Below are 20,725 nucleotides of genomic sequence, written 5' to 3' on the forward strand. Positions count from 1 at the left end.
TGTTTCTTTAGGCTTGCTAGTGATATTCTTTTAAATCACTTATAAGCAGGGAGAGCTTCACTGGCGTTTTTGAGAGAATATTTTAATTTTTTCTATATATACATCTATATAAAAGAATTAGTTCATTAAGATTTTAGCATGAAGTAAATCCTCTGGAATAATACCCATGACTGAAAAATGTATAATGATATTCTCTCTTACTTTGTCAACAAAACCAATGTCTTGTACCATTCCCAGCTCCTCTGTTGTGGGTTTTGCTACAGACACAATGAATACATTGACTCCAAATTCCCTGGCCACTATGCCGGCTTCTTCTATATCATCTGAGGGCCAGCCATCTAGGAACACTACAACAATCTTGGGAATTCCTTTGCGTGCTCCATTTTCTAAAGAGAAGAATTTCTGAGCTGTGTGCTTCAAAGCTTTCCCTAGTTTTGAAGAGAAAAAGAATATGAAGAAATAATGCAATTACACTTTGATACCAGTTTCCTATATGAAATTGTGGTGGAATTTGGTTATGATTACAGGTCTAACCCAGTGTAAAAGCAAAATAGTGTCCCAGGAAATTTGATAATAATGAAGCTTGAGCAACCTATAAGTTAAAAACCAAAAAACCCTCAAAAAACCCAAAACCAAACCACGCCCACAAAAATCTCCCCCACGGATAAAGCTGAGGAAGAAACCACTGACATTTTGTCACCCACATATCTAGTTTTGTACTAGGAAGTAGATATATTGGTACCTGCCAAATGAACTGGAAGGAAGAAAGTTGAGGAGCCACTTAAATTTAGCTTGTGAAATGCCATGTATTTGGAATGCTCAGTTTCCCCATTTGGCACATATCTCTTCACAACCGCTTACTACGAATTCCAAGATTATTCTAACTCTTTAATTAGCAACTCAACAAGAATGAAATGCTAAGCCTTTTAGATATGAATTTTTCTCAATATATCATTCTGTTACTAGTGAAAAGTTGATTACTGTTTAAACGCAGGAAGTGATATTTGCACTTCTACTCTAATTAAACGTGTAATAAGAACCCTAACTTCTGGAAATGAAATGGAAAATGTGGCAATGTTCTAGCTGAAAAATGTTGAAACTAAGATAAGCGTGGCATTTAAAACACTTTCTTGCCCAACTGCATTATAAATACTTCAGTGTGTATATATATGCATACTTAGATATATTAAAATAAATATGTATTTAGAAATGTAAATAAATCATTTCTGTTTGCATGGAGTATGAACTCACCTGTATTGGAATTGCCTCCTCTGAACCCTAGTTCCTTTATGGCAAACAAAACTTCTTTTGCAGCAGTGAAGTTTTTCAGATAGAATTCAATTTTTGGATGTTCACTGTATAAATATAAAACAGAGTAATAAAGTATGTAGTTCACTTTTCATACCACTATGGCATTAGCAAGCTAAAATACACTTTGAATCATTTTGTTCTTGGCAATATACACTACTCTCTATATTTTTAATTCCTAAAATAGAAGTATGATCCTCAATTAATAATTCTCACAATCCTTAGAAGAGGAATTCTTTAGCTGGGTGGGTAAATTAAGAACAGATTGGTTCTTATGCTTATCAAGCAGCTGAAAACATTAGGTTGAAAATAGATACAGGAAAAAATTTAGAACATGGCCAGTGTTAAACTAAATGCATTTGTGTAATTGAAAATTGGCAGGTTTTCCACTATTTGTATGAGAAGTACCTTGTTTTTAAAAAATTGAAATGCAGACAGTTTGAGTTATTTAATTTGAGAAGTTTTAAGGTATGTTAGCTACTGACTCCATTTAAGAAATGAAAGATTTTAGCTACACTAAATTTCCAGATTTCACTTTTGATTTATAGTAGGAAACAAATTGTCATGAGAAGAGTAGAAAGAAAAACACCTGCAGGGCAGAGAGCTGCTGCTATGAATAAATGGCCTGATCCTGCATCAGAATCACTAGAATGAACCCTTGTGCCAGGCAGAGTTGGTCTGCAGTGCTGAATCTCATGGCAGAATAACCGTTAAAATGGTACATTTTGAAATATAAAGATTATTGCTTGTAAGAATAATTTCTAATGAAGAGTGAACGTTCAAGGTGCTGAACTGATTACTCAGTTTCTCCAGGAATTGTTCCTTACATTGTAGTATTTAAATCCAGGACAGCAAGAGTGAGGCTCATTTCTCCTAGATTTTGATGTCTACAGTGGACAGACTGGATTTTTCAGGATGGAATTCATCACATCCTAAAAGAGGCATCCAAAGTGGTTCAGATGGTTTGTGCCATGAACATGGTCATTCTTTCTAGTGACTATAAAAACAAGCCTAGGTCATTAAATAAGATGCAGACATCTACTCTGCGGTTGTCTAAAGGCAGGGGAGAGGAACAGACTTTAATAATGAAAGATGTGATAGAGAAACCCTGTGTTAATCTAACAGATGTTTCATCTTCTTAGAATAAGAGAGTTAAAGGCTTCTTTGAGCTTCCTTTATTCCAGAAGCAGTAGCCAAAGTGGTTAAGCCTTGGAAAACTGCTACTGCTGAGCACTAGCAAACTGAGCTGTGGCTCCAAAAAACCTTTTACCAACGTGTTGAATGTTGCAGTGGCTTTCAGACTGTTTTGCAGCCTGTGAACATACATAGTTGTATGAATAGTCTTAAAATAAAAAAGTGACCATTTACAATTCAAAAATATTAGCTGTAGTAACCTACAGTTTTTGTTTTGTACATGTTCATAGCCATTCTCTCTACAATTTTTAAACAGCCATCTCTCCTTTGCAGAGTGCTTTCTGCTGTTTTACTAAGATGAGCTACAAAACTGTCAGTGGCAGAGGGGCTGTGAAAAGTCCAGCTGCTCTCTCTATCCAAATATCAAGTATCACAGAGGCAGAAGATGATCAAATTTTTCACGCCTTCTCACACGGACATCTCAGTGTAGCACAGAGCAAACAGTACTACAGCTGGAAAGTTTGCTTTCTCTTGCTATTCATCTGCCATTATTGAGTGAATACTGTTCTGCAAAATAGGGAGTGATATATTAATTGATTTCTTTTATTAATCACTCAGTTATATTTTGCATAGATCTGTTCTTACCTGGCTTGTACAACTCCAACGTGAGGCCCTTCTGTTCCAATTCCCAACATCACAGCTACTTTTCCAACAAAGTTTTTCTGCAGATTAAATCTACGTTGGCCAATGTTGTAACTTCCATCAATGAGAAATGCAATATCAGCTTTACAGTCTGTGAACATCCAAAATAATTAGACTTACTTAACACTAAACAAACATTAGGATTTTGCTTTGCAAAAGTTAAATCTGTGGGTTCCTACCTTTGTTTCCAGCCTTTTTATCAAGTGGCTTCTTAGGTCTTTTACCTTCAGTGAAGGAAACAGCATGGATCATTTAAGAACAACAAGATGAACAGCCAAAAGTGAACCAGAAAAAGCTCAGACTCCAAGAATTACATTGCAATCTATCTGCAGTAAGAACTGTCAATCAGTTTAATTATTAAACTTGCACTACTACTGCTTTGCTCCTCAGGGAATATTCTTTTTCAAATGAAACAGTTTAACCTTCCTTTCTACACCTGCCTAGCTGATTACTGAAACACAGAAAGCTGGTGGGTTGCTGTAGCTCACCATCCCAAGTGCTACCATTTCTCAGTTAGCAATCCTGCTGTACAGTGTGCAGTTTTAATGGTTTGGAAGCAAACCGGACTTCAGCTGTAAAGCAAATGGTCTATTCGCAAACAAGATCCAAGTCCAGTATTTATCTAACACTAACTATCTTAAAAACTGATCTAGTCTTTTACTGGCAGCATTTTCTGTGGAGAAATTCACATAACATCTAAGTTTCTGCTATGTAAGTCCTGACAGCACTCAGCCGTTGAGTAGTTCTGTAAGAAGGAATGCGTTGTCTGTCTTCTCTGCCGCTTAATAGGAATGAATATTACATGAGCTCGTGGACTCTTTCCTTCCTTTCCTTTCCTTCTGTTATTTGTGTTACTTTTCTAAATTCACTCAAGTTTTTCTTTATTTACATGAATACTGCTGAAGTCAGAATCAATCTCCTCGATTACAAATTATTCCTCTTTTTGCTGATGAAAGATATACTGAAAAAACAGATATTGCATATATTTTCTTCTTAAAAATAAACAAATCCTATGAAACGCGGCATTTTAGTGAGGGATTCACACACTGTAGCACATCTTATCCCAGGAGGCTTCCCCTTCCTGTTGCAGAAATCTCGTACCTGTAGGAGGACGTGCTGTTGATACTGATCGCCCAACTGCTTCAAGCGCTGTGTTCTTGGTACCTGTTAAAATATTGGAGGAATAAATTTACTGTATTTCAGTGTACTTAGATGAAATCACAAGTGCTTGAAGATGCTGTATTTCCAATAACCTTTCTTCGTCATCTGCCATTAGTGACTCTTGGAGTAGGACGCAGGCCTAGGCAGATCTTTGGTGCAATCCAGTATTGCACTCCTTCTTTTACAGGTAATAAACTTTTCCTTTGAGCTTCTGCATTTGAAACAATAGCAGCTGATGAGTAATTACAGCATATCTAATTGTTGAGAGTTTTTGAACTATAGCAGACATTATTTCTAGCAGATACATTCAGGACTTGATCTGGAGAAGTTGATTTCACTTACAACCTCACCAAAAGCACCTGGAATTCCAAGTTCTTCACTATTAATTTGCAATGGACACTATACAAGGGTTACTAGTATCTTAGAGATAGTAGGCTGAATTTTAGTTTTGTAAACAATAAGAATGCATTAGACATTTGTTTCCCAAACTTTGAAAAAATATACTAGAAAACACATACACTTTAATATTTTTGAAACCACAACAACATATATAACCAGTAAGCTGCTTTATACATTTTCATGAGGGTGGTTTAACCTCACCCAAGTGGCAGGGTGTGATAACTGGTTTGCAATCAGGCACAGTGTCTCAACCATGCAGACAAAAACTTCTGAAAAAACCACTATGTCACACTGTAGCTTAATGACCACATCACATCTAAGTTGACATTATTCCTGGTTTTGGAGGGTCAGTGTTCTGTTTGCAGGGAATGCTGCACAAGCAATTTGAAGGGCCTGACATGTCCTACTGCCTGGATAAAGGCAGACAGCGGGAGAGAAGGGATAAAACTATATGGCTGGAAGTGGTGGGAGGACAGGACTGCAATAGTGGGATCGAAGCACTGACTTAGATCAGCTTAAACTCTCGTGGAACTGCACTGTCAACTGCCTGCTATCATGTCATTATATTGTAAATAACTGTGATCCATTTTTATGTATCGGCTTCTGCTACAGGCTAGCTAGTCTAGCTGGAATAGTATTTTAAGGAAATTGTGGAAAAATGAAAGTGAAATAATGAGTTAATAGTAAAACCTTTTGTTACTACACGTCAGATAGCAATCACATTTGTTTATGCGTACAGGAGCATTGAAGCAGTTTCCTAGACTTCTGTTAATATTTCAAATACAGTTTGCAAAATAATAAGTGTGATCCACCTACGAGTCACTGAGAAAGACGAAGCCCATCTAGCGAGCACCTGAGACTGGATCCCGTTGGCATTTACAGCAGGGTAGTTTTCCTGCCCTGGGAGAGTCTGTACCCTTACAGCTCCTCCTGCATTGGTGATCACCCCCCTGAGATACAAAAAGAGTTGTTATAAATCAGACATTTTAATCACAAGAAAATGCAATACAGTTATACCATCATTAGTACATTGGACACTAGCCTCCTGAAAAAGATGCCATATAGGCAGGCGGTTGCGTTCAGGCTAAAACAAGCTATAAATTGCTGAAAAGACTTTTAAAAGAAACTGTTCTTCAGAGCACCACACAGACTTAGAAAAAAAAGGTCAGGAATTCTGAAATTCTGGCAGTGTTCAGACTGACACAGAAGAGTGATGTTTCAATGACATATCAATTCCTAAAGGAAAGAGCTCCAGCAAAGCATATTTGAGCTCATTATGCCTCATGGATATTTGTGACTGAAACAAAATTCAGCATACTTAACTACAAAATGGCAAAAGCTAAGAAAACTGGGAAGAAAAATTGCTGTTTATAGTGGTAATGGATATGTAGGATATCTTGTCATGCAACTACAGACTGAAGTCAGAAATGATAGACATTATTGATAGCAGCCATCAGATTACCGATAATTATAAGAACAGAGCCCAAAGCATCTTATTCACCTGTGGTAAACATTAAATGTGAAATCTGAAATGAATTAAATAAATAAATGCAAGTTAATAACTCAATCCATGTAAGATTCTGGATTGCTTTCAGTCTGAACTTGGAAATAGTGTATCAACTAGATGCAATTCAACTCTGTAATTTTCACTGACAGAGACGTAGAGTAACGTACCAAATTGCAGCTTCAGAATTTGGAATACTTAGGTAATAGTTAACAAGTCACAGCTATCTTCATTAGTTTAAGCGTACTGCAATGCACCCTTAACATACAGTTATAATGGATTAATTAAAAAAAAAAAAATCAGAACAGATACCAAGAAGCTTACTGATTAAAATATCTTATAAAGTCATATCCAGTAATATAAAACTACTATACCCCTTAATGCCTTACTAGAAGGGTCAGTTCAGAAACGTAAGTGACAAGAAAACTTGTAGCAAAATCTATGAAGGAAGTTCTCCAAAACTGAGAAGAGAGTTGAACCCAAAACACCCAGACCCTAGACAAGTTTTTAGAGGTCATAGTCTAGTTCTTAGAAAAGGCCACTGTCATTTTCCCCTTGTTGAGTTTCATTTCATGATTCAACAAACAGGTTTTGAGATCTGCCCTGCCATCTGAGACAAATAAAGAAATAGCTAGTTTGAAAAGCTCGCTGATGCTTATGAGCTGAGGATTGTGTGAATACCCAGCAGGACAATAGGTTTATGCATTTAGGAAACTTCAGGGTTAAAAACAGCCCAGAGAGAACTTCACTGTTTTTGCAGGAAGAGAGGCTGTTGTGGTTAGTTGTATTTGGATACCTCAAGTCACAAGAATAGGCATCAGAACTGTTCAGATCTCTTTTTATACGCTACTGAAAGAATGGTTATTATTTGTAGAGGCCAAAATTGAACATTGAGCTTCTCTAAGAGGGAATAAAAGCGTGATGCTTTGTAGTACTTGGGCAGGTACAGTACTGTGGGAGACAAACAACATTTCAAGACTATTTAAACACAGCAATGTGTGCCTTTGTGTTTATTTTTCTTATCTGTTTGGCTTCCTGCTTGAAAAGAGATCCCGGCCTAATCTGATTTAAAACTTTGTGAAAGTAGAATAATCAAGACCTGAGTTTAGAAAATCTTGCATATATTTCTGGTAATGTGAGCTCTGGGTATCTATCTGTGGCAAAGGCAGCTTCCACAAATCTCCTGTGGACTGCTGTAAAAATACATTCCTCATTCATGAACATGATTTGCATTTCTAAATTGAACTGTGGTTACATATATTTGATTCTTGTAGCTTGGAAGATTATGGTAGTAGTTTCAAAATATACAGATATTTTCTCATCCAGGAATACTGTATACAGTATATAGACAGAGGAGCTTTAGTACAGTAACCCTGAATGAGTTTAAAATCAGATTATAAAGTTGACAAATACAAACAGCATTTTACAGTTCTTTAAAAAACAGTGAGAGAAAAATCAGAGATCAGAGCCTCTAACTGGTTATTTTTAAAGGACAAGAAAATTCAGTAAGGCAAAATTATCTTTGGGAAAAATAACACATTAATGCATTTAGAATATTGCAGTCTAATTAGAACATAATTTTCTTCTCCAGTACCTGGTTCTCTTTGGCATTCAAGCCTTCACTAGTGTCTCAGTCTTAATGGATAAGGAAATATGTGTCAGAAATATAATATACTGTGTTTAAGTTTATACCTGCAATTTTAGTGAAGCTACTTTGGGCTTGCATCAGCATACCTGATCTATGCCCAAGTTAGCTCCCAAAAAGAGTTTAGCATCTCTTTCCCCTTCCTTTGCAACTTTGAGCACTGGCTGAACTAAACTCAAGAACATATTCATACTGAAAGCTTAGCCTAAGAATTATTCCTGGAAACAATGATTTCAGCTTATTTTAGTCACAGTGTGACCACTTTTGTTTATGTGGTTCCATTTTGTTTATTGGTCTTTTCATTTTGATTTCCGTGTAATCATTCTGGGGGGAAAAAAAAAACCCTAGATATTCTCCATTGACTTTGGAAGCTTTCCACTGAAACCAGCATAGTTTTATTTGCTCCTTATCTATTTATTGAAAACATTTGATTCTGTATTTCATCACAAGTCAAAACTCTAGACTGCCTTCTGAAGATATGCTATTTCCATATAACAGCTCTGCTATTTTTAATGCAAGTGGGGGGCTGATGTTAGATGTGAATATAACATTAACTGTATCTGTTTGAAAGTTATTCCTTCTTTCTTGCCATTTTGTTCTGTAGGTAAATTAACAACTGTTTAAGCCATCTTTTACAATCTCATTGGTTTTACTTGGGATGTTTCTTCCAGCAAGTTTACTTAAAGTGCATGGTCATATACGCTGAAGTGGAATAAACCATATTGTCAGTCTGCCTTTGTATTCTGAATCAGATTGGCAAATTCCTTTCCACAATCATTTACGACTGACTTTAAAAGCAAGATTCATCCTGTGTAGATTTGCAGTGGTATTTAAACAGTGAAGGAGTGCCTATGCATTTCCTCAGAATGATTTATGTCGTTACAGTCTGCTTTGATTTTCACGACTGTCCTCTGCTCCTGCAAGATTGATTTGCATGCCATGGCTGTTTTGACTAAACTGGAACTCTGCAGGTTTTCCAGGAACAGCTTTCACTTCCTGACTCACTATGTTTCATGCTACTGCCAGGGCTGCTTGACAGCAACTTTAGATAAAAGCTGTCAGTCCATTTTCTTGCCTAGCTTCACTGTTAATAAGAAATCATACTTTACACCTAAATGGTATTTTCCACTCAAAACTGCACACAAATTAAACAGAAAAGCAGATACATGAGGAAGCAATCCAGGTCCTCACTGCACAATAGCTCATAGAAAGTATACTGGCCAAGGGCAGCAGATAGGGGAAGGTCTTATGAAATATAGGAATTTCATCTAAAACATACTTAAAAATCTGAATTGAGATAAATGAACAGATGGGGTTGAAGCTTTTTAGAGCCTTATGCACCTCCTCAAAGTAAAGTGCAAAAACTGTTTATCTGCACTCTCAGAGAAATAGATGCAGGGCTGGCTTGCCTTTGCTGAATTTTGAATGCATTTTTCAAGGAGCAAGCACATCAAAACTGATGCCTAGACCACAAAGAGACTCTTCCAGCCATGGGAGATGACCCTTATAGATATAACTGCAGTAAGTAATCTTAGCAGTAGAAAGCTGAAATACCATCTCCTGTTAAAAGAAAGAGGAAACACAAGATTTTCACCTGGTGAAAATCTTTTTCCTCTGAGTGAGTTTTCCATTGTTTCTTAGAATTTGTAAGAGTGGTGACAGATTTGGCCAATGGAGAGAGCACTTCTTGCAGCACGCTTATAAGCTATTGACTTGTTTAAAAATGTTGGAGATTAATCCAAGTAGCTATTCCTTTAGATGGGCTTAGAACTAAGTGTAAGGTAAGGATCAGCTAGATAAAATTGTCTAAAGATAAAAAAACATTGTCAGTGAAATAGACAAAGATTGTTTGTTGTATAATAGTGTTAAAGAGTGAAGAGAAATAGATTTGAACATAGACTAAATGTTCTATGCCAAGGAAAGGTCCCAAGCCCAAGGGCAGCAGCGCTGCAATTGGGCTGTTAGAAGCAGTACGTATTGAGCTGATTTAGTCTTGCAGTCCAGAAGTAAAGTATTTGCTCAGAAACTCACATGGTATGTTTTTATGCTGATCATTATGCTCATCATGTATGTCTATAGGCAGGCTATCTGCTTTTTCAGCAGAAGGGAGAGAGCAGAAAGATGAAGGCCTGCCATCCTATCCAAGAGCATAATTTTGACCTGAAAGTTCCTGTTCCCGTTGCTAACAGAGTGCTGGCTGTGATAGCAGCTGGTATTTCCTATAGGGTCCTTGGATGAAAACAGTTATCCTCAGGGACTTAAGACAAGACAGCTGAATTACCTGAATTCCCATCTTTCCTTCCTACTATCAGCAGCTGCATCAAACTCCTTCCACATCATCTGCCTTTCTCCATGGCTCCAGGGAGCATCCTCCCCTTCTCCAAACTGCAGTCTTCTACTGCTGCCTGATTGCCTTCAGTCACTGATAGGGAGCTGCTCAGGGTCTCGTGCCAGCATCCTCTGGCCGCCTAGGTTGTGCTCTTTGTGTCCTCTGCACCCCTATTGCTTTTGGCAGGAAAGAAGGCTCAGCAGCAGAAGGAGGCACTATACCAGTTTCCCAGGGGATCTACAGCTACTCAGAAATCCCTCTGGCCAGGCAACGTTTTTGTCAATATTCTTTTAGCAAACACTAGGGCAGCTCAGGGGCCATCATCTATGTTTGTGGTCACTTTGTGGCCAGCTTGGTAATACCATGATATCCTTTTGTTACACTTGAGTTCTAGGACCTCGATGTCTAATTAGAAATGGTTCCACCCTGTGACTAGTTACAAAGGTTAGGAAAAATTTTACATGCCTATTTAGCTTCTGAACACTACCACATTGGGCTAGGTCTCCATTTAGTTGAATTGGCACTAGAACAGAACTGCACAAGCTGAGAACCTAGCCCTTCATTTGACCTTCTGATTATTAACCCAATTAATCACTCAGTGGTAGGTGTAACTCAGTTCTTCATGCCTACATTGTGTCAGCCTGGTAGGAGGTTTTCCATTCTTCCCCCAACAAATAAATCTTTTATTCTTTTGCCCAGAAAAAGAACAATATTAAATAAATATTCCGTTTCCTGAGAGTAATTACACATAAAATAAGGAGAGAAAAAGGAGAGAAAAAGCCAAATATAACAAACTAAAACAGGCAGAAAGCTTATTCATCTGTAGTATACAGAATTATTCATAGCTGAATTCTGCTAAATTCTTTACATAGACTATATAGTATTTTATTGTGTTAATAATTGCCTCACAGTAATGGAACTACTCATAGGAATTTGCATTAGGAAGCATTATCTGGTTTATATAAAATTAAGGAATCGGGCCTCAATTTTGACCCGGCACACAAACTGGAGTGTATGTGGAAGGGGGAATTGACCCACCCTCACACAATCATTTTCAGTTTAAAAAAAAAGCACTGCTCTCAAGACTGATGCTTCTTGAAGTGGTGGATAGTTGTCCGACTGTGCTTTATATAAGATAACAGCAGCAGTCATTGTAGTGGCACAGGCCTGGTACTCAACAGTGCTTAAGGTATAGAGCTATGTTGCACACACCGTGCAATGTAATGTAGGGCATACCTACTTTTAAACTAGATGTGGTTGTTTCAGTTCTTTGGAAGAAATCTGCAAAATTCTCAAAGCACATATCTAGTTACATCATAACAGCAAATTACTGTGATTACCTATTAGCAATATCTTCTTGGAGTTACTTTGACACCAATGTGGAGTTTAGCCATTGCAACACAGAGCAAGGAGGAGCAAGTATTTTGTATGTTTTTCTTGGATTTTGCAGCCTGCACTGAAATTAGCTGAGAACTAAACAGCTCTTGCCTCTCCTCCATTCATCCTTTTTTACCAGGACCGGTATTTATGGCTGCTAATTGTTGCAGCAAAACCAACAAAACATTCTCATGTAGCAAATTCTGTTCTGAGCATGAAAGGCCAACAGGACTAATAGCCCCCAACTTAAAGGTAGTCTTCAAAAAGCAGCAATTCTCCTAAATAGATTTTCACCTATATTCTGCTTTTTCAAAATGCCTTACTACAGTCTATCATATTCAGAAGACTTGAACATTATTAATTTACATCCTTACTGGAAGACACAGATTAGAATCGTGAGTATATTTAAATCCTTTCATTGCTATTAGAGCCCTCACTGTTCTCTCAATGTCTGTGGAGACAGATTGTTAGATGCAGGTTTTACAAACAGGGGTGCACATTTCACAAGTAGTATAATTTATATTGACACTTACTATGGAAAAACATGGATTTTTATACACTCCTATGCTTCTGGGCTGGAGAACAATAATATACATAGTTTATAAGTTACAGACTTCAGTGAAGAGCTAAGTGATGTATAAATGCCTGTGCTTTACTGTCTAGGAGAAGACTATGTAAATCTTGAAAAGAAATCTACATCTTCCATTTCTTGTACCTCTTCCTTGTGTAAAAGTACTCCCAGCTGTGGGGGAACCAAGCCCCACCAGCTTGCTTGGTGGGACTTCTCTAACATCACAATCGCCACTGGCATGGGACGTTCAAGACCGCTGCCTAGTTGAACCGGTTAGGAATTTTTATGACTTTTCAAAACACTCAAGACTTCAATGCCTTTGGAAAAAGCTCTTGATAGCAAAAGCTTTTTTTCCTCTTTAAGTGAAGACATCTTTGTCAATGAGTAAAGAAACAGAATGTTAAAAATAAATGGCTACATTGCTGAATACAAACATTGTCTTAGAAAAAAAGACAATAGGAAGAAATCTGTTTTCCTATACAACCTTTTTTAAAAAAAAAGAAAAAAGGCAGATGTTTAATCTAGACATTCTTTCACAAACTTTTTTTATATACTTAAACTAGAAAAAGTGAAGAACTGAAGTTGAATTTTTTTTTTTTTAAACACTCATAAAGACACTTAAAGCACACTGAATGGAGCCATTCAATCTTTTTATAGCAGGATTGAAAGGAAGTCTGTTCTAGCAATAACACACACGGAGACATGTAATTATCTTTGAAACTAACTCTTAAGCTTTAAAAACAAATACACACAGACCCCCACAATACCTCTCAAGTTCTTTCTAGTGCCCCTAAAATACCTTAGCTCTTAGTCTCCTTTACAGCATTTGAGAAATTCCAGAGTTTCTACTCAAAACCCCTCCTTAAATCCAATTTTAGAAACAGTTGGTTTTAGTTTACTTTGGAGTTTAAATACTACAAAAATATCCTGAATTTTGGAAGTCTTGTTAAAAGTTATAGGATTTTAATTGACACTTTATATAAGTTTCTGGATAGTAGTGACAGCTCCCTAAATATCATTTTAAATGTTTAGTATGTATTTTGTGACATTTAAAGTATCAAGCAATGAATGTTAACTCAAAAAATCTTTATTTTCCTCCTTTATCTTCTAGTCATTTATTTCTCTGTAAAATTTTAGGGTTGTTTTTTTTCTTTTTAATCAAGAATACTCTGATAGAGTTCAGCATCACATTAATATATTCTGAAAGAGTTTCTTTCTGTTGCTTGGGAATAAAAAAAAAAAAGAGATTGAAACTATTCCCCATTTCTCTTAAGCACTTTGTTTCACTTAAGCTTTTAAGAATAGTTTCAGCCTTTCTGCAAGGGCAGCACTAGTCTTATCTGGAATATACAAAGATAATAAGATGGTGTGATTTTTTTTTGTTTTAACTCTAGTTTACGCATATATTAACATTGATGTACCTGGAAGCTAAATAAAAGTAGTTTTAAGAAGTTCAGTGATGCTTGAAGGGATTCTGGATAACTTATGTTGTAATCCAAAAATGTTAATGAAATTTCATTCATAGGAATAGGACATTAAAAAAGGTCTCTGTAATATAGTATGATACATCAATATAATGATTTGTGTCAAGAGTAGCTCTTGAAACCCAAATAATTTAGGTTATATGCATGATGAAGTCTTACTTTTAAATATAGTTATACTACTTAATTATAGATTTCTCAAAAATTAGGAAAAATTTGGGCAGGATGATCTAGTCTGTACTTTTGCTTCAAGATAGGATCAATAAGTATTTAGCTATTCTAGACAGATGGATGTCTATCTGTTGTCAGAAACTGCACTGCCTATTGCAGTCCCTATAATATCTCAGGCCATCTAGTCTCTGTCCTTATTGTTAGACTCTTCTTCATGTCCAATCCAAATTTCTGTTGCTGAAATGTCAGTCCTACCTTAAGAGTCATAATACCTTAAAGTTTTGAATCTACTTTGTGGTAGGAAGCATATTGTGAAAAGGTCTAAGTGAACAACTATCATGTTGTACAGGCAGTTAGATGAAGCTAAGAATCCTCCTTTAAGAACTAAAAGCTTCTTCAAAGTATTAAAATACAAGTCTGAAACTTCCCGTAGACTGACAATCAGGAATCAGTCTGGCTTCCACAGGCATCTGAAATAGATATCTCACTGTCTCCAGCTGGTTTTGTCCAATATTGCCTTATTAAAAATTGATCCAAGAGAGAATTTACCTTGCAAATAAGTAATTAAATCTTTGTCCTTCCTCAAAAAAAAAAAATCAGATAACCTCAATAAGATACCTGCCAGCCTGTTCTCCTTCCCCTGTGGAATTATCGTTTTTCTAATGACATCTATTTAACATAGGTTATCTGTATATTTTTCTTAGTCTTTAGTTTTCTATTTGATACAGGAGTGAATTCAGCTAGATACTGGTCTAATTAAGACATCATTATGTAGAGTAACACCAGCAAGCAACTGTCATAAGATAAATGCTGTAACAAAAAACATAACACTGATTAAAAGTAATAGTCTATGGACCACATTCAGCCAAATCATGGGTAGGTGTGTTTGCATAGGAGCTTAAACTGATTTCAACAATTTCAGAAAAAATGTCATGTAAATGAAAGTCAGAAAGGGAATCTGCTTTTATTCTCCAATTAGTTACTACTTACACTGTATCCTTCCATGTCTACCAGTTACACATAAGTAATCTTACTGTGAAAATTTGTCTGCTGCTGTGCCATTTCAGAGAAAGTTAATGAAGCAGTTTTCAGGAACACTAACACACAACTCAGATCTTCCTTGTTCTCTCTTCTCCTAATGACACTCCTATTGAGTTGGTATGTCTCCCAAAGTCCAGAAAGATCTTTATTATGATGGCATCAAATTAAAATTTAAAAGCGTGGCAAGACTATATAAACTTGCTTAACACATTGATTAGCAATCATGGGACTTACCTGTGTATGGCAGCTCCACAGATACTGGAAAGAGAGGCATAAACTCCATCCCCAAAGATGTGAAATTGCCATAGAGGACAGTTTGCTGGGCAAAGGACATCTTCTGTCTCCTTTCTAAGATCTAGTCCTCTTGTAAAGCATGTGATAGCAGTGGAAACTAAAGAAAAAAAGAAGAACCTGTGACCTGAAAATCTTAAGGGTTGGTGGTTGTTTTTTTTAATCTCTCTAGAGTTTCCAAGTTTAAAGCAATGTTTGAATTTGAAATTAGGTACACTGTCTCATCTTATGCTCTAGTATGTCTGTAAAGACATCTTTGGAGCTTACAAGTATACAGTTATGACAAGGAAGAAAACACTTTTAAATTATTTATGGGAAAGAAATGGCAGAAAAAGGTAGAAAGGGTAAAAAAAAAAGAAGAGCAAACAACACTAAACCAAAGTTAGAATAATATCCAAGGAATATTACAGGGGGAAAAGCAATTCACATCTGTAAGTTTACTGCAGAGACAGAAGGGCAAGGGGAAGACCTTCAAAGGTTCGTGGAACACAGGAGTGGGCAGCACTCTCCAAGAAAGAAATCAAATTACTCTTATGTCCCCACAGTAATCTCCAGCCATAAGACATCTGTGAATCACTTGGGAAACGCTGAACCTCCTCTCCAGTGGCATTCACGAAGCAGGCTGACAGCAGCATTTCCCTTAACCCTGCAATAAATCCTATTGAGGCCAGTGTAAAAAAGGAATACCCATCTCCTTGCTCCAGTAACATAGTAACATCTAGAACATTCATATCAATTCATTGCAATGAAGTTTACATCATTATCATTGTGCAGAAGACTGTCAGATTCACCCAGTGAGACAGAAGTTATTTATTCAGCTGAGGCACATGCATTTTTCACATAGAACTCTACCTTTTTTGTTTGTTTGTTTTCTTAAAAGTTGCTCCTTGGATTATCATCATTAAGCTTTCACTGTGCTTGCATATGTGCAATGTAGATATGCAGACACAGATTTACACCACTATACAATTTTACTCGGCAAATTAATGCTTTTTCTTTTGCAAACTTAGAGGTCGTTATCTTGGATACTTACTACCATCCTACTACACAGGACAGAACATTCAGCTGGTCTGATAGCACAGCAAATCAGAGCTTTGGCTTAGATCAACATCAATTCAGCATCGTAAGTTCGACCCATGACTGGATATTTATTCTGAATTTCCTAAGAGCGTATCTTGCCCTTGCTGAGCACTAGAAGGTGCAAGAACCTTTTCTACATGCGCTCGGAGTATTACTTTTTCACAATATTAAGATGAGAGCTGACAGAGGCAGGCCAATGTATCAGCATTATATCCCAAGGAGAGTATGTTTCGAGGATCAGCGATCTGTCTCTCACCGGCTTCCCTCCCCCCTCTTTCCGCTCTTACCCTAGGGTGTTCACTGACCCCAACATAAGCTGCTGTTATTTGAAATTATTTGGAGCATACTCTATTCCTCATCAGCGAATGGAAAAGATGATACCTCCTGCTAATCTCACTGACTTTAGAACTGAAAAGCACAACAGTTACAATCGGAGGTGCTGTATACAGGGAAGTGTGTCTGTTCATTCTGGCTGCATAAATTGAACACTTATTCACAGACCATGCATGTAGTTCTACTTTTAAGTATATGTAATCCTCATTAATGCTATACTGAAATTATGTTAAAACTACCTAATGACATCTTCCTGAAAAAAATCTTTGCTGCTATCTGTCAGCACAAAGATGTGACTTAAATATGCTGAATATGTCTATATAGTCCAGAATAATAAAAAAGAAAGCAGTAAATACTTTTTCATTTTTCCCTTCTCAAAATAATAAAAGCTGTCTACCTAGCAAGAACCACTGTAAAGTGATTTAATCTGATTCTCAAGTATCCTAAAAACAAAGACCTTTTTTTTAGGACTTACAGTCTTACCTAAGACACGCATCCTCTCCATGTTTAGTCCTATACATTTGCCTTAAAAACAAGAGTCTGAAAAACCAAGCAGAATCACCATGCCTATACCTAGAAGCTTCTTATTTTCATTGTTAAAAGTGCTAGATTATTGGTGTTACGCTAAAAGAAGTTAATTTTCTTTGCTGTTTGAGTCCCCTAATCCTTTAATGAAAGTTCTACAAGTGTGTTAGCTAATTGGTGTGGGCTAGTGTGTGGGCACTAATCAAGTAATATCCGCCAAGTGATAACTAGCACAACCATCAGAATCAAACAGCAGCCGGAAGGCTAGCTATCCTTGGAGGAAACACCGCAATGAGCATCACTGGTAACCTCTGCTCTCACATTACTGCTTGTGCCATGCACCCTGCAACATTTTCTCCAGCCTCCAAAAGTGCTAGACGCCACAGGAAGTTTTAATATCTATCATTTCTAATGTACTGTACTTGACTGAATTCCTTGGCAGGCTGTGCATACAAAGACAATAATTAGACATGTCTAGTTAATGAACCCTTTATTATTTGGAAATCTGTATTTTCCTCACTACCAGGTACTTACTAATTACAGTCATATGTCAGACTAATATTTTACGTAGCACAGAAGATGAGGAAAAAAGAAAAATCTTGCCGTTTTCCCTACTTACGAAAACACAGAAATCTGTTGTAGCCCAGCCATGGGATTTTTATGTAATGGCTGTCTAAAGTCTGTCATGATCCTCATCTACACCATGAGCGGGAAGGGGGTGAGTTGCTGCTGCATGAGCCAAAGAGATGACATACTGGAGCTAGAGGCTTCAGCAGTTCATATCTGAGTTGCATCAGCACAGAGGTAACACACACTTTGAAGAACGTTATGCCACTAAATAAAAAGCAACAATCTCATTTTGTTTTTCTATGTAAATAGAGTTTTCAAAAAGCTATACTTCTATAACTGAGACTAATTAGGAATGTTTGGTGCAGTATCAAAATGATAAGTACTTGGTAACAAAATTAAGACTTACGATACCAACTCTGCAGTGGACTTTGTTCTTCCCTGTTAGTTAATCATCAGCTATCCAACCCATAAAATTACAAGTAGTCCATTGCAAACAGGGTAATGTATTAATCAGGTCTGAATACTAGACAATATAGAATAGTTCTTTGACAGCTTACATACTAGTCATTCTCCCAAATTTCATATGTGATATTACTATCAAAATTGAAGAAGGTGGTTGTTTTTGTTAGTCTATCCAAGATATTTCACTATAGCAGAAACAGCCCAAAAGCTATCTATATAATGTAACTGTAATTTAAGAACGCAAGAGCAGTAGCAGCTGAGGCATTTCTCTGGATACTTATGTGATCCAATACTCTAAATCCATGTATTTTTGGAAGAACGAAAGATAAGCTTGTAATTTATAGGAAAGGATTCAGTCCTAGACTCTTACCCATTCTGGACTCTGATGAGGACTAGAGACTACATTATGTGATATAAAATCAGGCCTTCAGAACTGTAATAAATTGACCATCATCCCACTCTGTCAAGACACACACTCTTTAAGCCTCACAAAACACACTACATCAGGGTACATCATAAAGACAAAGTATGAAGAACAGAAACTGTATTTCTTCCTGATTTAAGCCATTTTTAAATGTAGGGATGATTGTCTTCCATCACTGTTGACCTAAAAAAGGAAAAAAAAGCAAAGGCTTACTCCTCTCCTAAAACATCCATCTAATAACCATGCTTTCAACCATTTCAGCATTTTCATCTTTTTGGTCCCTCATCCCATGTACTCTGATTTGCCCCAAATAGCTGTTTCTTATGTCCAGTTCTCAATTTTTTACAGAAGCCACTAATTTAAGACTCCAGAAAAATAAAATCCGTAGCCAAAACTTGAGCTTTTCTAACCTTGAAGTTTCCACGTATTTCTCTGGGAAAGCCAAATTTGTTTATGTAAAGGAAACAAATCCCTATTTATATTATTATAAACAAAATCTTAAAAATCAGTGATTGCTAAGACTGAGATAGCTTTATCGGTCATAAAATACAATGTACATCCCTATTTTGCTTCTTATTCTTTTTAGTACTTAGTATTGTTTCTTTGCAAAACAGAAAGATTTGGAGTCCTTTTTTTATCTTAAGGCTTCAAACAAGCCTGGGTTTTATATCTTACACAAGGAATATTGCTTGCATAAGATACAAAAGAGACATACTAGTAGATATATACCTGGTTTTATTTTGGAAAACATGTTCACAGATAACTTACTGATTCATGTAATGTTAAGTATACATCCTGATTGGACAAGGGCAATGGGCTTAAAAAATCTGATCAAGACTATATTATCAATTTAAATTTGAGATTTGCCCCTTTCTAATCAACTTAAGGTCACTTACTATCTCATGCCAATGTTCACCCAACCATACAGTCAGTCTCATGTATGGTAAACCAGAATTGTTGAACTCTGAGGTATTTGTATGTATTTCAGGGGGAGTACAAGAAAAGGTATAGGATCCTTTAAGATCTCCCTGAGTAGTTATGAGCCTAAAACCAGCAGATTTTTGAGGAAGCTAATGTTCTGTCATTACTTTGAAAACATAATATAAATACTTTTATTAAAAGTTCCTGCAAGCTTCTAGTTCAATAACCCCATGCTGTTGAATTTAGGCTCCAAATAACGGTAAGAGTAACTTGGTAACTGTTCACATTTTATATACAAACACATCCTGGTACTTTCGGTAACCATGTAAAAGTAAAATTACATTTTGCCAATATTCCCTTAAGGTTATTTTAGTTGATTCCAGTTACCTTCAGACTACGGTGGCTTCTTCTCCAACCCTAGGAGGAAGCATTATAGAAAACTTTTCTATAATGAAGTTGACACTTCATCTGTAATGCACCTATAAAATAAAGAGGAAAGGAATTGGGGTTGGAGTAGGTTTTCTATTGCTGTGCATTTTTTTCCCCTCTTTTTTAGCCATAGCATTCCTGTGACATATAGCTATTATCACTGTAGCGCGAAAGATTTTTCCAAATGTTTAACTGAACACAAAATGAGCGGCAAACCCTGCTTCCTGATGACTGTGAAATCCTGAAGAACGATTCAGAAAAGCTTGAGGTCACTCACCTTCTGCAGGCCAGGCCTGCATCTGGAAGCGCATCCTTCTGGAGGCTCCTGCCCTCCCCTTGGTGAAAGGCTCCGCTGGAAGGGGCAGACAAGCCGCTTGTGTCCTTCTGGTGCATTGTTTCTTTGACTGCTTCCTATGGCTCCTGGTTCCCATGAATTGACTCTGGCTCCAGGAGAGCCCACTCTCCAGCAGCTGGGATGCAGTCCGATAGGGCATGGCGCAGGGGGCAGCCCCTGCCCTGCTAGGCATCTTAAGTATGTTCTTTTGCTTTCCAGGTCAAAATAACGGCAGGGCAGGCTCAGAAAGTTTTTAATCGATCCCATGGTCAGAAATATGTCAGAGATCCTCAAATTACCAAGCACTACACGAGTGCCTTCACAACACACACAAACACCCCCACTCACTCTTGCTGTCAGCACTCCCCTTGATGGGGAGGGACACTTGTCACCACTGCTCTTCATCAACCTGTGCCAGGAGGGGGTGTCACCCCCGTTTGGAAGCGTTCCCAGGCATCCCCCGTGCCCCTCTGCAGCCTGCCCCGGGACCACCTTCCGAGGAGCCTGACACGGCGGGGTCCGGCCGGCCCCCG

The 20,725-nt window shown here is 37.2% G+C and overlaps 1 protein-coding gene across 1 annotated transcript in view; it reads right to left on the reverse strand.

Moving 5' to 3' along the window:
* Window positions 1–20,352, reverse strand: part of COCH (cochlin) — a 23,476-nt gene extending 3,124 nt beyond the window's left edge. Inside the window, exons 1-8 of the mRNA XM_009577614.1 lie at window positions 20,136–20,352; window positions 15,058–15,214; window positions 5,521–5,654; window positions 4,246–4,308; window positions 3,324–3,368; window positions 3,088–3,235; window positions 1,252–1,355; window positions 202–428 (exon numbers count right to left, since the gene is read on the reverse strand). Coding sequence (XP_009575909.1) covers window positions 202–428; window positions 1,252–1,355; window positions 3,088–3,235; window positions 3,324–3,368; window positions 4,246–4,308; window positions 5,521–5,654; window positions 15,058–15,214; window positions 20,136–20,352 — 1,095 coding nt within the window. The remainder of the gene's footprint in view (window positions 1–201; window positions 429–1,251; window positions 1,356–3,087; window positions 3,236–3,323; window positions 3,369–4,245; window positions 4,309–5,520; window positions 5,655–15,057; window positions 15,215–20,135) is intronic.
* Window positions 20,353–20,725: the final 373 nt, after the last annotated feature.

Source organism: Fulmarus glacialis, unplaced genomic scaffold, assembly GCF_000690835.1.
Source record: "Fulmarus glacialis isolate BGI_N327 unplaced genomic scaffold, ASM69083v1 scaffold28615, whole genome shotgun sequence".
In the NCBI taxonomy this organism is placed as follows: domain Eukaryota; kingdom Metazoa; phylum Chordata; class Aves; order Procellariiformes; family Procellariidae; genus Fulmarus; species Fulmarus glacialis.